Here is a 17,795-nt window from a genome sequence, read left to right on the forward strand (position 1 = left end):
TCTCGGGTTCGATTCTCGGTAGGGACGGAGATTTTAAATTTCATAGGTTAATTTAATCTGGCTTCAGGACTGGGTTTTTGTGCTGTCTTCAACATTAGAATTCATCTCAGGTAGGGCCTCATCCTCATAGACGTGCAAGTCGCCCATATGGCGTCAATTCGTAAGACCTGCACCACACACTATTAAAAAAAGTATCTCCTCTTATAAGCTCACCGGACAAAAAATGTGTCACCACTGGAGAAATCATTACAAGCATCATTTAATACAGTGAAATGAAATGTCGTATGGCTTTTAGTGCCGGGATATCCCAGGACGGGTTCGGCTCACCAGGTGCAGGTCTTTCTATTTGACACCCGTAGGTGACCTGCGCGTCGTGATGAGGATGAAATGATGATGAAGACAACACATACACCCAGTCTCCGTGCCATTGGAATTAACCAATTAAGGTTAAAATCCCCGACCCGGCCGAGAATCGAACCCTGGACCCTCTGAACCGAAGGCCAGTACGCTGACTGTTCAGCCAACGAGTCGGACATTTAACATAGTGTAACTCTGCCTCTGCACTTGATAACCTCGATTCGGATCTAGTGATTCCACTAGATTGTGCAGGTACCGTACGTCGCATTTAGGTTAAGCCACTCGCTGAGGATTACATCGCGCAATTCCACCAAATTGCGGGGATGTTGATGTCGGAGATTTACCCGCTGTTCCAACACGTCCCACAAATTTGCAATGGGGTTCAAGTTAGGTAATTTTGCAGGCCAATCGATATGTAATAGGCTCGGGAAATGTTCATAAAACCAATCACATATGCCTCCAGACCGATGAAGTTTTCTGTTGTCATCTTGAAAAATCGGGATCACAATAGCATACTCATCATGCAGATATTGACTGAAAGGCAACACTTGGTCATCCGGAATGTTTAAATAAAAATGCTTGTTCATGTTGGTGGTCACTTCATTGAGCGGGCCCAATCCATGACACTTATAAAACATCACAGACTCACCTCTGGCTTTAGAGGCCGGTGACTTAGATGTTAGGCCCTTTAAACAACAAGCATCGTCATCATCATAACAACTAGTGATGTGCGCGAGTGATGCCTGGAATCGCGGTACTCGATTCTTTCGAGTCCAGGCTCGGACTCGCTTCGCTTGCGAAGGCTCGATGATAGCATGACGTTACACGTTCGCTCACTCACCGGCTCGTAGATGGATGAAGCATGCGTACAAGCGGTCGCTGAGGGTTTATGGGATTGCGACAGCGCGGTACGATATGAAAAAACTGAATGAATGCGCAAAAGGAATAACCTAAATTTGATAATTACTTGAGAACGATAATAATGCCACTTAATACGCATAATAAGATATGAAAATATCCGTTTACGGCGTCTCGCACACACTTCACTGAATATGCCATCTATTCTAATATTGATAATATAGCTTATCTGGCCTTCATAGCCCAACTTGGCCGGTTCGATACTGATTTATTCCGGTAGTATTTGAAGGTGCTCAAATACGTCAACCTAGTGTCGGTAGAATTATTGGGACGTAAAAAATCTCCCGGGGGACTAAATGCGGTACCTCGGCATCCCCGAAAACCATACAAATGTACGTACTTGGACGTAAAAGTTATAACATTATTATTATTATTATTATTATTATTATTATTATTATTATTATTATTATTATTATTATTATTATTATTATTATTATTATTATTATTATTGTTACCGTGTTTTTGTGGTAGTTATGCGTGAAAGAAGGTGCGGGGTGGTGAACAGGTCTCAAGCTACGAAAGTAAAATTAATTTAAAATTTAACAAGGTTATATTTTCTTTTCAAAATAAAGAAATAACAAGCATGGCAGGTACAGAGTAGCAAGTCAAAAAAGGTAGTTACAATATTTACAGGATTTGGGCTTCGCGCCCCGACTTCACAATGCTTGGGCAATCAGCCCAACCTTACTTCAAAATAAGTATTAACAGAGGGGCAGAAAACCCCATTCATGCTCAGGAGCACTTGCTCCAAATTACACCGAAAAGCCTCCACGAGGCATACAACACTCAATTTTCGAAAAAGAGCCACTCGCTCTCAACTTTAAGCCTCTCAAAGGCCACACCAAACTCCACCTTCAAGTTGTCCTCTCTGGACATAGACACAGGGGTAAAATACCCAACCTACTGAGGTCTATTAGATGAAAAAAAGGGGTAATTACATGACCTCTAAAATAACAATTTGAGAGGAGGCGATCTGCACTCCTAATGTATTTGTTTCAAAACCTAATTTGGCTCTAGGCCACTGATGCAAGGGCTAATCCCATACTACGGAGGTGACTTTAGAAAAGAAACAAATTTACATAATGTTACGGAAGAATAGGTTGAGAAAATAAGTTCACCTCAAAACAATATGAGTGGGAGCTCGAGAGGGTTAAGCACTCTCTATCCCAATATGTAGTTTAAAAGATAGAATAGATACAAGTCTCTTTACATTTTAAGGAAGGTTACATAATGGAAAAACTTCGGACCCGCCCCGAGAGTTAAACTGCTGAGCAAGCAAAAAAAGAAGTAATTAATCGGCCATTACCTGGTTGTTGACCGCTGCCGGAGAAAGAGGCGCTTCCCGCCCCCTGCTATGTACTTTACACACTGAAAGATGGAACAGAAGTGGCCCGGAGACCCTAAAATCAGCAGTTTATATACTCTCGCGGAAGGTTCGAGGCGTTAGGGGAATGAGAACACCCTCCCACAAACACTTTATTGGGTAGGATACAGCAACATATTCAAGTTGGGGGAAGATACATCCGATTGGTCAGAAATTAATAAAAGAAATTCGGGATTGGCTAAATACAAAACAAGGGGAAAGAGAGGGGTATACAGCCAACTTAAACAATAACAGAAAGAAATTTAACAAGAAACAAACTTTTGAAATAAAAATTTCTCCAAAAAAAATAGTTCTTTCACTCCGCACTAGGGTGTACTATTGTTGATCTTCAGTAGTGTCCTCTAGAAGGGATAGTTCACATTTCTTACTACAAGCAAAACAAAAATACATCAAAAGTGGCACAGTTCAAAAACTCCAAACTTTCCACGTAGTGACATCTTCTGAGAAAGTAGAAAATTAATACCGTAGATAAAGTTCAGACTTCCTCCAGCAGAGGAGTTTCAACTGGCGCAAATTTTAAATAAGCGGCATGGAGGTGTACCGCCCGGTACAATTATTATTATTATTATTATTATTATTATTATTATTATTATTATTATTATTATTATTATTTCAAATCCCTGTCACGGTATGTATGTTGTAATTAGTGTATTTTAAACATGTGCTATTTGTAGACTATAGACAGTATTTCTGCACACATTGTATTGCTTCGCTACTGGTAAATTATATCTCATGTAGCCATTATGCATATACACGGGCGTAGATGTGCTAATATGATCGGTAGTATGACAGATTTATTGTAACCATAGCCTATTGTTAACCGCGCCAAAGCCTACAATCGTCCGGGGGAACAGGTGAATTACAGCAGTTTATATGTACATCATACTTTCGGCAGATATAATGTCGGGTATTAAGATGAGGCGTCCAGAATGTGACGTACGTTCACGCAGCAAATCAGCGGACAGAACGTTATTCTGTTCTAGCTAAACAGCTGACAGTTTGTTAGTAAGTCACAACCTTTAGTGCCTATGATGATGATAATAATAATCATAACAATCGAATTATTGACGACCGATGACTGAACAACATCAATCATCAGCAGCAAACATATTGCACTCCACACCACAAAAATATTCTGTGGGTGACCCTGAATGCCGTGCACTCCAGTACAGTAGATTTTAGTTCTAAGGCATGTCCACAGATAGCGAAACCAGTATGCTTGGACTCGAGTCTGGAGTCGAGTAATACCGATTCTAAGAGCACATTACTCGATTCTACTCGATTCCGTCGCTAGCCCATCACTAATAACAACATAACCTTGCACACATCCAGCATGGAATGCTTTATTTTGCCTTCGGTGCACTCGACGACGTGCGTCATTGGAATACAGGCAAAAACGTGATTCTTCAGACCACATTACGTTCCGCCAGTCAGTTACTGTCCACGTTTGATGATTTCAAGCCCACTGAAGATGCGCAGCTTTATGAGCCTGTGTGAGCAATGGCCTCTTGCGAGGTGACTGACTCCTAATGTGCATTGCATGCAGTTCCCGTCGCAATGTTCTCTCGCTAACAGGTTGGGATGGACCTTCATTCACTGACTGCTGCAATTCCTGTCGGGTTTTGATTCACAAGCCGTGAAACGCGTCTCCGGTCCCTCTCAGTCAGGATCTTTTTCCGACCACGATTCTGACGTCGTGTTTCGTGGCCACGTGTAGTACACCACTGCTTGTAGACATTCTGAATAGTCCGCTGCGAAACAGCAACAAATTCAGGAACTTCACGCACCGTATGGCCAAGGGCACGACCAAACATTTTTTGTCACTCTGTCACATCCTTACATCTACGCATGTTGATATACACTATCCACTTGAAACATCAAAGTCTCACTGATCTCTACTGCCTTATGCTCACGTAGAGGCTGTGCGCGTGCGGTCGAGCACGGGACTCGTTCGCTGCGCCATCTGTACAGGCTTAACGATACCTGTGCGTACGCACTAGGGTGACTATTCTTTTGCCCGGTGAGCGTGTAAAATCGAAACGTGAGTATATTCGTACACTGTGAATAGAAGTGAGCATGGCCGTAATTTGAGCATTTCGATTGGGGGAGGGGGCAAGGACTGCCTGAGGGTCCATGACCTTCGCTTCTGAGAGCAATTTGCGTCCACAAAATTATTCCTAATATTCTATGTTAATAACTTTAATTTAGCAACGAAACCTCTGTAAAGTAAACAAAAAAAATTCATACAGAATTAAATTTGCTAGGGGCTTTACGTCGCACCGACACAGATAGGTCTTATGGCGACGATGGGATGGGAAAGGCCTAGGAGTTGGAAGGAAGCGGCCGTAGCCTTAATTAAGGTACAGCCTGGTGTGAAAATGGGAAACCACGGAAAACCATCTTCGGGGCTGCCAATAGTGGGATTCGAACCTACAATCTCCCGGATGCAAGCACACAGCCGTGCGCCTCTACGCTCACGGCCAACTCGCCCGGTACAGAATTAAAACGTCGGTGGATGGAGAATGGGTCTCGGCCCACAAGTGTCCACGGCTGGTCCGTGATCCGACAGCTCTGCACTCCGACCGGCCAGTCGAGCAGAGGAGGGGTGGCCACGGCTCTATCGTGGATCTACGCCTCTGCATTCGGGACACGGGACAGGGCTGGACCTTCCGGCTGGTTCCAACCATCGGCTGTCCTGAGAATGGTTTTCCGTGGTTTTCCATTCTCCTGCACTAAGGCGAATGCCGAGATTGTTCCTAGTATAGGCCATGGCCGCCAACCCCGTCACCTTCTCCGTGCATCTCCTTCACCGTAACAAATCTCCTGGCCTGAGAGACGGCGTTACCGTGTAAGAGGCCCACCTCCCCCTTCAGGGGAGGAATGAAAATGTTTTAGTAGTAGTAGTAGTAGTAGTAGTAGTAGTAATAGTAGACCTAATTCAAATGAATTTGTTACTTGGCCTACATGACAATATGAACAAGAAACAAAACGTTTCTTCATTTTACATAATGTGATCGTATCGTATTCTTACACAAAATGAAGTCTTCTCTTTCGATTTAATTAAAGTCATTAATTACTTTCGAAAAGGCAACATCAGTATTCCTTTTGATATCCAAACAGCCAAAGAGGATTACCTCTCCTCGGCTATCGTTTTCCTGCAGTATGCAAGGGCGCCCATACCCGGGGGCAAGGTGGGGACGCGCCCCACTCTAGCTCTCAGGGAAACGAAAAAATCTAGTGCAGTCACATGTTTTCCTTTCAAGGAAATGATTTAAAAGTCAGTATTACGCAAAAGCGGTAGTACCATCCCCTACCAACAGGCAGGGGATACTGTGGTTTATTCTAGCGCAGAATACAAATCGCAATTAATCTTCCAAAATATTAAAATTACTTCGTACCCCCATGACTGCCCCCTCCCCCCTCTAGTAGTAGTATTTATCGATAGGACCACTAATAACATAATTATTTGAGAATTACATTTTAGGCTTTCCCCTAAACTACCATTTCAATCAGCGTGAGTAAAATTATTTATAGCCTAGATTGTAGTGGTTCATCCTCCAGACTTCACATACCGATTTTCATAAAATTCTCTTCAGCCGTTTTCTCGTGATGCGTGTACAGACAGACATAAATTACGGTAAAGTAAAAAGTGCATCTCCTTGTTACTATGGACATGACCGATACAGAAATACCATTCTTTTCAAATTCTGAGCAATGTACAGACAAAACTCTTATTTTATATATATATAGATTATCATTATTATTATTACTGGAAGTTCTTCGTAGCACATTCTTATCTTGAATACTTACTTGTGGGCACTCCTGTCCATGCAGAACAGTGGCGTCTTTACTCACCTGTCTCCACACATCTCGATCTTTAACATTTTTTTCTCTCCAGGCTTTAATGCCTAATTTTTGGAGGCTTTCGTCCACATCATCAATTCACTTTATTCTGTGTATACCTCTTCTCCTCCCCCCGTCAATCTTCCCAGTAAATATTATTTCGACAGTCCGAATACCAGGAATTCTTCGTATATGTCCAAACCAAACCAAACACCATGGCGCAACAGCCCCGAAAGGCCATGGCCTACCAAGCGACCGCTGCTCAGCCCGAAGGCAGATTTCGATGTGTCATGTGGTCAGCACGACGAATCGTCCCGGCCGTTAATCTTGGCTTTCTAGACCGGGGCCGCTATCTCACCATCAGTTAGCTCCTTAATTGTAACCTCGTAGGCTGAGTGGACCTCAATCCAGCCCTCAGATCCAGGTAAAAATCCCTGACCTGGCCTGAAATCGAACCCGAGGCCTCCGGATAAGAGGCCGGCTCCGTATATGCCTGGCCTACCTTATTCTCCGTTGCTTACTTTTCGTCCCATTTTGCGGGTTCCCAAACAGTTCTTGCATTTCTGTACTTCTCCGCATTTTCTGGCTATCTTCATCTTTCACGGTTCCAGACAGCATTTTCCTTAAGATCTGCACACCTTTGAATCTAATGCAAATATCACACAGCACGCTGAACCATGCATAACAATAAGCCTTATCTTAAATAGGCTACACGAAGTCGTAAACATCATAATTATGTTGCTCTAAGCTGAGTGAGAATTAGTCATTGCAGTGACGCACTATCTCTAGTACAGTTCCGTTTTAATTTTGGTCATGCTTCCGTCCAGTCTTATCAGTAATTGTGCTTTGATACCCTAGTTCTATTTATAATTTAGTAACGTTGCATCTGAATAACAAGCATACGTCGCATTAGGAATAGAAACCCACAGATCTTCCTTCAGGAAACTGCAAAATAGAAACAGTCGTTTTCTGAATACTACTGTTACAGTCGGCGCTGAAGTCTTGCTGTACAATACGTAAGTGTTACCGGCGTATATTGTTTCTTCCAAGCTTAGATTATTTTTTCTTAGTTTCGTTGAGAGTAACAGTTTTCTAAGAGAAGTTCCTGACTGGAATTTTAAGTTACTTTCAATTTTATGACCATAAGTTGTTAGAAATCATCTTTTGCATGGAAACCCTTAAGGCGTGAATATCCATTTCGAAATTCTCACGTACAATGACCGGAATTCCTTCCACACTAGCCTGGAAGAGGTTATATTTCTGCATGCCCAATTATAACACGTTCAGGATAACTCTTGATCCCTATTTGTATTATTTTTCTTGTACTTTTTTAATGGCTAAAAATAGTTTGATTATAGGCTCTCGGGTGTGTGTGTGTGGGGGGAGGGGGGTATTCAGCTCGAAGGCTGTTTTAATCCTCAACAACTCTGTCATCAGCCGTCGTAGGTGGCCTAGACGTCACTGAAGAGGCATATTAGGGAAATGAGGAGTGAGATAGTTTCCCGTTGCTTTCCTCACTGCGCCTCTTTTTTTTTTTTTTTTTTTTTTTTTTTTTTTTTTTTTTTTTTTTTTTTTTTTACATATCAGTCTGCCAATCCCACTGAAATGCGCACGCCAACCGACGCTATAAAGGGGAGGCATTCTTTCCATTGCATTATATGGTGACGGCAAAGCGGCGACAACCAACCACACATGAACCATGTTTTACAACGACTACAGATAATCGCTCGTTTGTAAAGGCCCTTACACACAAGCGTGTTTCTATTGTTGTCGGCCACTTCTTTGTCGCCGACCTGACTACTTCTGTAGTTCAGTATGACCACATTCTGTGGCTTAAGTCAGAGTCAAAATGTGTTCCTACCACCTTCACCACTTATGGAGTAATTTCGTTCGGCAAGTGAAACTTCGGTCTTTCAGTCCCGTGGCGGCGATTTGGACCCTGCAGACCCTGCGTGGGGGGCCCATGGCTTGTGAGGGGCCTATGGCTGTTTCTTAATTAAGTAGCACAAGAGTGATGTCACATATTGATAAAGCTACAGCACACAACACAGTATTATTTGTATTTCAGAGGGTTATTCCAAACTTAGGTCGTCGTAGTGCAGAGCTTCTTTCGTCAACAGGAGTACGGTAGTTATTTATTTATTTATTTTTTTAACCAGTGGCTATACGTCGCACCGACACAGACAGCTCTTATGGCGACGATGAGATAGGAAGGGATAGAAGTGGGAAGGAAGCGGCCATGGCCTTAATTAAGGTACAGCCCCAGCATTTGGCTGGTGTGAAAATGGAAAACCACGGAAAACCATCTTCAGGGCTGCCGACAGTGGGATTCGAGCCCACTATCTCCCGGATGCAAGCTCACAGCTCCGCGCCCCTAACCACAGGTAGTTATTTCTGAAAGAATGTGGGTTTCCCAATCTGTTCCAATAATAACCATCCATTGCTGCCACTCACAACAATCAACAAAGCTTTTGAAGTAATTAGCCAGTCCTGAGAATCCATTAGTCAGCAAAGATGCGATAACAAGGACATCCTCCTAATCTAAACTCTAAATACTGAAGTTTCGAGCCCATTTATAACTCTCGGCAGTCAGTGTAGCTAAGTACGCCTACGATGGACGGTTGAGTTGTAAATAGTAGTAAATTTCTGTATTTGGTCTTAGGAACGAGATTATTTCTTAATATTTTGATGGTTGGCGTGTTTTGCTTACTATACCGTAACTGGAATATGCAATTCTTGTGTGTGTTTGTTTGTGTGTGTGTGTGTGTGTGTGTGTGTGTGTGTACTACGATATAGGCCTAGGTGTATTATTTTTATTCCTTCGGATTTGAAAACTAAATTTGTAACATATTATTATTGTTATTATTATTATTATTGTGTTAGGGCCTACTAGGGACCACATTCCAATTTCAATTCTTCATCCTTTGTTGCTGATCCTTTTCTTCCAATATTCCTTCTTTGTTTCATTATGTTTCTTTTTTCTTTCTTCAGACCACTTTGTGCCAGTTTTCTTTGCCTCCCTCCCTTGCAAACCTTCCACCTTTAAAACTTTCTTCCTGAAAATTTCTCTTTCTATTACTTCTTTTTCTCTGGTGTCGTTTCTTTCCAAGTCTTTTTTGATCTCTTGAATCCAGGTGGTTGTTGACTTTTTCTTCAAAGATACATGAAGATCTTTCTGGTTAGTCTACTATCGTCCATTCTGTAAATATGTCCGAAAAATAGCAGTCTCCTTCCGTACTGTTATAGATATGTTTTCTATGTTCTGATAAATTTCCAAAATTCTGCAGTTTTTAGATGGCCTAATAATTTTCTTATAATTCTTCTTTCTAGTACTTCCAATCTTTCAAGTTTATACTCGAGTACTAAGCATTCACTGGCATATAAGCATTCTAGTTTCACAACTGTGTTGTAGTGCTTTGTTTTAAGACTTTTAGATAAACATTTTTTGTTGTATGTATTTTTTGTTATACCATATGCTCTTTCCATTTTGTGTATCCTAGCCTCTTTAGCAGATTTTCCAAACCATTTTCTTGGATTGTTTTTATATTTGTCACGATTTCTTTTTCTCTGCCGAAATTCTTAAGCTGTCTCTTCCAGAAGATTTACTTGTATTGCTGCATTAGTGAGGCTTTCAGAGAATATGGCAAAATCATCTGCAAATGCTAAGCAATTTATTGCAACACCTTTGTTCTTTTTCCCCCAGCAAGAGTGGTCATATATTATGGTGCTTCAGTTTTTCGTTCCAAATTCTCACAAATTTTTCCAAGATACAGTTGAAAAGGAGTGGAGATAAGCCATCACATTGTCTGGCACCTGTTTTTATTTTAAAACGTTGCGATAACTCACCCATAAATTAAACTTTTGAGACTGTGTCTGTAAGGGTTTCGCGGATTAGGTTTGCCAATTTGGTTTTAACTCCAAATTCACATATGGTTTTATCTAAGATTTCTCTATCAACAAACCGAGTCAAAAGTTTTTTTCTTAAATCGATGAATGTTAGGATCATCCCTTTCGAGTTCATCTGTCTGTGACGAATTACTGACTTCAAGTTGAATATCTGTTCAGAGCAGGAACTGCCCTTTCTAAATCGAGCTTGATATTCACCCAGTTGACTGTCAAGTGTAGATTGTACTCTGTTGAGTAATATTCGTTTGAATACTTTATAAGCAATTGGTAGAAGAGAAATACCTCTATATACTTGTTGACATCTTGCTTGTTACCCTTCTTATGTCATGGATGTATTAGAGCCACTTTCCATTCTTCATGTATCTTTTGTTTTCCAAATTGTTCCCAAGGGCTTCCACCAATTCACTGTGACATTCTCTTACATTTAACCCCCCAGAGAGGGGGAGTCAATAAGTATCTGCAATTTTGCGCTAATTGTCATTAGGTTGGCGCTATGGTGTTGTGTTGTCACTAACTGCTAGATGTCACCATTGTCCACATCTGTGGTAGGTTTGAGCATTATCAGATCAGTGCAGCTCGCACTGTTGCAATGTAAAGATGGCCACGCCACGCTCTGTTTGCACCAAGGAAAAACATCAGAACTAATGTGCATATGGTTTTCCACGTCATCAACAGTCACTCATCTGTTATGCAGGATCGTATCATGCACTCTTTCAATATTGGCATCAGTTACGGCTGCAAATCGTTCCTCATCCTTTGCTTGTGTGACCCCTTTTGAACTGTAAACACTTCACTGTGGCAAAACATTGTCCCCATATTGTGCTGAAAGTCTTCTATGAATTTCCATTCCTGGTATACCCTCAGACCACAAAGAAATGGATTACAGAATGCTATTCTTTCTTGGTGCAAATAGAGAGTGGCACGGCCATTTTTACGTCGCAACAGCGCAAACTGTACTGATCTGATAATGCTGAAACATACCACAGACGTAGACAACAATCTGCTGGTGAACATACAACACCATAGAGCCAACCTAAAGACAGTTAGTTCAATATTGCAGATAGTTATTGACTTGCCTACTTACTTTTGCATTTCTAATTACTTTGCCACTGGAGAAAATACCCCATTTGCAAAATAAATGTCTTATATGACTGATTTCTTGGATCCTAAAACTTGTCTATTTCCTCTCCCTCATCCTTAATATCAAAGAATCCAATCTAAATTTAGAAGTTTATAAACGTCTATTGATTAGTTATGGATAAAATAATTTTTCACTCTCTATTTCAGATAAATTTGAAAATGGCAATATTTTTGATGGTGCTGTCATGGAGCTACATCTTCTGTACATGTGCTACAGAGGCTGCATTCAGCAGATATTCCCACATAGATCACATACCAAATAGCAGACATGAATCCATCAACCACCAGTCATCTCTGAAAGTGGACCTATACCAAAGAGGAACAAATAACTTGGAAAGAAGTCATGAAGCAAACCAACCTTTAGAAACACAAGGAATCAGTCTAATGTCCCCAGGAAACAGTGAAATCCCCATTTGGAAACTGCATCCTGAACAGAATTATGGAATAAAATTTTCAACTAGGCAAGAAGGTACAAATAAGTTGTCCTTGAGGAAATTAGACCATGAACAGCCACAAAATAGTCACAACCCAGGCAACTTTCTTCAAGACAGTGTCAGTGACAACATTGCTGTAAAAAGGAAGAGTGATCTATCTCGGAGTAGAAGAAAAGATATTTCCAGTCAACAGAAAGACTACAGAATGGAGGAAGTTACTCCGGTGGATAACATTTCTAGCAATTTGTTAGGGAACATTTCAGCCTTTATACCATCAAGATACAAGCGTGATATCAATGACACACAATCATCACAATATTATGATGGAATGATAGATACATTATTGACTGGTTTAAAGGAAAAACTCTTTGAAACAGAAAATGAAATTAATATACCAAATATTTCTGAGACTTTCTTTGTATTGTGGATGAAAATTAATTTTAATGCATGGGATGGCTGGTTTTCTGGTCTAGACTCTTTACAGAGATCTTCATCATCAGTGCTCCAGAAGGAAATTAATACTTTACAGGCCTACACTAAACTTACACTTGATGATATCACATTTGCCTATGATCATTATGAGCTTAAATTTCATAACTTTGGGCCAAAAGGCAGAATAGAAATAAGGGTACAAAAAATTGATATTTCTCTAAACACAAAGATCAATATTTTAAATGACACCAGCTGTGAATTAATATTACAGAAAGCACAGGTGACAAAACTTCAGTGTCCACAATTAGAAATTAGTGGACTTTCCCCTTTCAATTCAGTGATTTCCAATTTCACCTCTTGGTTAACAGAGAAGATGTCTAAACGAATACGAGGAGTTGTCACTGCCCGGCTCAATTTGGCCATCCAGAAGGCACTTCAAAATTTTACATGTAACAAGTATAGAGTGCAGATATTTAAACAGATAATGAGAAATTAGTAATGTGTCCATGAACGTCTTTGACAGATAAAAATGAGAGAATAGGTACAGTTAAATGGCTTAAACCTACACTGTTGGGAATTTTGAGTACTGGATGCTATATCCTGTTTAAGTAAGAATCATATTTATATTCGTACAATTGCTAGTTCAATTTCCTTTACCTATACAGTATACGAGTGAATCTTACCTCCATAACAAAATGCAGGGAGGTGCCTGGAGTGATGATAAGGATAGTAAGCCAAGAAGTATGGTCCAATACACAACTACTGTTTTTTAATTACAGTTTATCAAAATGAGCATTGTGTTGCATTGCATCTAGCAAGGGAAACAGGTCTAATTGACGTTCACTACTGAGAAAGCTACCACCGTACTGCTCGACCTTGCTTCTTACCCAGTCCAGCATTCAACCTATTATTACAAGTGATATATGACATGTTTAGCCTGTATTGTCAACTTTGAACAGTTTAAAGATATTAACATTGAAATTCCACCTTTACAATACTTCCAAAAATTTTATTCTAAAAGTGAAGTTATAGGTACAAGTTTCGTCCCTCTTGGGGACACCTTCACCCGAGCGAAGAACAAAAGTTAAATAGTAAAATTAGCATAACAAAAAAAGGTGTTGTAAACATGTCTACAGCAACTAAAATTTACATGGTTTTAGTGTGCCATTTGACAACACAGTGGTGAGGTGAAATCTATTTGAAACATTTCATCGTTGTTCAAGTAGAAAATAATCTTACGTTTGCTAACACACAGATTAAGAGAAAAAATCAAGACTAGCAGTTCAGTCTTGGTTCTATCAATCAATCAATACTGATCTGCATTTAGGGCAGTTGCCCAGGTGGCAATTCCCTATCCGTTGTTTTCCTAGCCTTTTCTTAAATGATTTTATAGAAACTGGAAATTTATTGAACATCTCACTTGGTTAGTTATTCCAATCCCTAACTCCTCTTCCTATAAATGAATATTTGCCCCAATTTGTCCTCTTGAATTCCAACTATCTTCATATTGTGATTTTTCCTACTTTTAAATACTCCACTCAAACTTATTAGTCCACTAATGTCATTCCACGCTGTCTCTCCGCTGACAGCTCAGAACATACTTTACAATACTTACAAAAATTTTATTCTTAAAGTGAAGTTACAGGTACAAGTTCCATCCCTCTTGGGAACACCTTCACCCGAGCGAAGAGATAAATTACAAAGGCTGAGGATGCTTGAAACCCCTTCTAACGTAGTGTTGTAGCAGTATGAACTTCTAACAAAACAAAATCAATTGTACTGAAAAGATGGAATAGAAAAATAAAAATAAAAAATACAAATTTGTATCCAAATTATTACATACCACTTAGTCGAGCAGCTCGCCTTCTTTCTCCCAATTCTTCCCAGCCCAAACTTTGCAACATTTTTATAACGCTACTCTTTTGTAGGAAATCACCCAGAACAAATCGAGCTGCTTTTGTTTGGATTTTGTCCATTTCTTGAATCAAGTAATCCTGGTAAGAGTCCTGTACACTGGAACCATACTCTAGTTGGGGTCTTACCTGAGACTTATATGCCCTCCCCTTTACATCTTTACTAAAATCCCTACACACCCTCATAACCATGTGCAGAAATCTGTACCCTTTATTTACAATCCCATTTATGTGATTACCCCAATGAAGATCTTTCCTTCTATTAACACCTAGATACTTGCAATGATCCCCAAAAGGAACTTTCACTCCATCAACGCAGTAATTAAAACTGAGAGGACTTTTCCTATTTGTGAAACTCACAACCTGACTTTTAAACCCGTTTATCAACATACCATTGTCTGCTGTCCATCTCACAACATTATTTAGGTCATTTTGCAGTTACTCACAATCTTGTAACTTATTTATTACTCTATACAGAATAATATCATCCACAAAAAGCCTTATCTCTGATTTCGCTTCTTTACTCATATCATTTATACATATAAGAAAACATAAAGGTCCAATCATACTGCCTTGAGGAATTCCCCTCTTAATTATTACAGGGTCAGATAAAGGTTCGCCTATTCTAATTCTCTGAGTTCTATTTTCTAGAAATATAGCAATCCATTCAGTCAATCTTTTGTCTAGTCCAATTGCACTCATTTTTGCCAGTAGTCTCCCATGATCTACCCTATCAAATCCTTTAGACAGGTCAATCGCAATACAGTCCAACTGACCTCTTGAATCCAAGATATCTGCTATATCTTGCTGGAATCCTATAATGTTGCAGGAGTAATTATAACATCAAAATACAACAACAAAATTATGGTTATGATCTTCTTGTCATAATATGAGGTCTTAAAGTTGACTTAGGACCTCAGGCAAAGCAGTAAATCTCTATAGGCACCGTGCGTGTCGCTCTAGCGGCCGGGCGGAGAACAACAAGTGAGGCAGACTCCAGACTCGCAGTAGCTGTTCTGAGTGAGCGTGTAGTTACTCCGATGAAAATGGCAGAGAAAAGGAGATCAAGTAAACGCAATTGCTGTGTTGTCGGATGTTCCAATACTTACGCAAATACAGGAAGTGAAGTACAATTTTATTGTTTTCCAAAACGAGCGATAGAAGTGAACCGAAGGAGGCGATGGATACAAGCAGTTAACCGAACGAAGTAAGTAGGTCTACACATACGTACTGCACATGTTTGCAATAAGTTCAATTGATCCGAATTAATTTCAGTTTGGTTTTAATTTTTAGCACTGATGGATCACTTTGGCAACCTACGACTTACTCAAGAATATGTAGTGCACATTTCATCGGAAACAGAAGATCTGGACATCCACTAAGTCCAGCCTATGTTCCGACAATATTTCCGGATGAATACAAGAAGAGGAATGTGTCGCCGGGGCCCAGCTTACAGCGCTTTCACAGACAACTCAAGCGATTGAAAAAGGAAGAATCAGACGGAAAATTTTCGATTACAGTATGCCTAAGTAACATAGCCAAGGATGCATCCGTGGGAACAGAGGCATCTGATTTTCATTGTTCAGACTTCATGTTTTCTTGTTCAATACATGAAAACGACGTAAATACACAAACATGTATTCCACTTAATTTCGGTCTGGGAGGGGACATTACGAAACATGATCAAATGTGTGGAACGGAAGATGATCATGCAGACATCAAGGGTCGACGTTTCCAAGGCTACAGTTCCATAAGGAACAATACACAAGCGCGTGATTTAACAGGTGTGAACTTTAACGTCTTTGCCTTGCTGCTTGCGTTATTACCAAACCGTAACGTTTCGAAATTCTGTAAAGAAACCAGATTACTGATTTTCCTAGTGAAAATGAAAACCGGACTGTCCTATTCTGCTTTGAGAGTGCTATTCGGTGTTCACAGGACAACAATTTCACGTATTTTTACGACCATGCTTATGCATGCGTACGAAACATTTCATATTCTGGCCTAGTAAGGAAAGTGTTCAAGAAACAATGCCTCCAGCATTTAAAAGAAATTACGGTAATTGTCGAGTCATTATAGACTGCACGGAATTTAGGGTTGTACAGCCTCCCCAAGTAGATCAGAGTGTGTATTTCTATTCTCAATACAAGGGTTGCTACACTGCAAAGTTTTAATTGCAATCACGCGTAGTGGTATGATCGCCTTTAAATCTAAATATTATGGTGGAAGAGCTAGCGACTCATTCATAACAACGGACAGTGGTTTATTAACTTTCCTTCAACCTGGCGATGAGGTCATGGGTGATAAAGGATTTCCTGGCATCAGAACTAACTTATCTGGCCACAGTGTCGTAATCGTGACACCACCGTTCTTACATGACGGGAGATTAACAGTTGAGGAAGTTGAGAGTACTTACAATATTGCGAGTGTTAGAATTCACGTAGAAAGGTGTATTCAAAGAATTAAAATATACAATATATTACAGAAATTGCCAACAGAACTGTTTCCACACGTGGATGACATCGTGCATGTGTGTTGCGTGTTAACGAATTTGCAACCTCCAATAATTAAAGAATAGTTTAAGAATTGTTCTACCATCAGTTTGTTTTATATATTCTTTGTTTACATTTTGATCTGTTCAACGTTCAAAAAACAAGAATTGGCAAATAAATACTTAATTATTTTTATCATTATTATTATTATTAGGAATACCGCTAATTTTTGGCAAGTAATTATTGAAATAGAACTTTGTCATTTTGGTAAGACATTCCTCGACATACTTATTGTCCTGATAAATAGGTATTGTCAACTGTTGTGCTTTGCTATATACATATAGATCACATTTTTCCAAGCCAGTTATGTACATCAGTATTTGTATTTGTGTGTAATACATATGACTTGTCTTTAACTGTATGTTATTTTGCTCGTCAAAGTAAAGATAACGTACTCGCACATTTCCTGACTCATCTACTATTGGTTTATCTTTACACGAAAATGGACACTTAACTTCTAACACTCTGTCAGCTACATTTCCTCCGAGAACTATGCCATCTGGAGATCCACAAATCCAAGGTTGTTTCTTGTGGATTATTAACCCACATCGAATAACACGAACACCAAATGAACTTCCATAGCATTCTGTTGCTTCACTTTCCATTTCACTTCCGTAAGAAAGATTGTTCAAAGCAGCTCCCCCAATTGGAGATTCAGTTACAAATGCGAGAGCTAAAGTATCAAAGTTATATCGCCTAGTTTTGATCCGATGTGCTTTCGTGCTAGCAGATATTCTTATCTTTCTTTCTTGAAACCACCGAGGGCTTCCTGATTGAGATAGAGTATCCAGGGAGATTTTAATTATATGATCTGTATCAACCTGCATTTTGCTGGTAAAAAACATTTCGCCACTGCGAAAGGTGTATTTGTCTGGCAAGCGCTCGTCGTTAGAGACTTGTAAATGTAATAGCTGTG

General features: G+C 39.9%; 1 protein-coding gene across 2 annotated transcripts; it reads left to right on the forward strand.

Annotated features, from left to right (window-relative positions):
• The first annotated feature begins 7,290 nt into the window (after positions 1–7,290).
• LOC136882780 (uncharacterized) lies at positions 7,291–15,791 on the forward strand. 2 transcript variants are annotated; one of them, XR_010861211.2, is made up of 3 exons: positions 7,291–7,518; positions 11,696–13,446; positions 14,060–15,791. XR_010861211.2 is itself a non-coding variant. In XM_067155151.2 (2 exons), the coding sequence occupies exon 2, from the start codon at positions 11,708–11,710 to the stop codon at positions 12,908–12,910; it is 1,203 nt and encodes a 400-aa protein (XP_067011252.2). In that variant the 5' UTR covers positions 7,291–7,518; positions 11,696–11,707; the 3' UTR covers positions 12,911–15,791. The 2 variants fall into 2 exon arrangements, 1 of the variants encoding a protein (XP_067011252.2); XM_067155151.2 differs by having other exon boundaries at positions 11,696–15,791.
• Positions 15,792–17,795: the final 2,004 nt, after the last annotated feature.

Source organism: Anabrus simplex, chromosome 1 (assembly GCF_040414725.1).
Source record: "Anabrus simplex isolate iqAnaSimp1 chromosome 1, ASM4041472v1, whole genome shotgun sequence".
Lineage (NCBI taxonomy): Eukaryota > Metazoa > Arthropoda > Insecta > Orthoptera > Tettigoniidae > Anabrus > Anabrus simplex.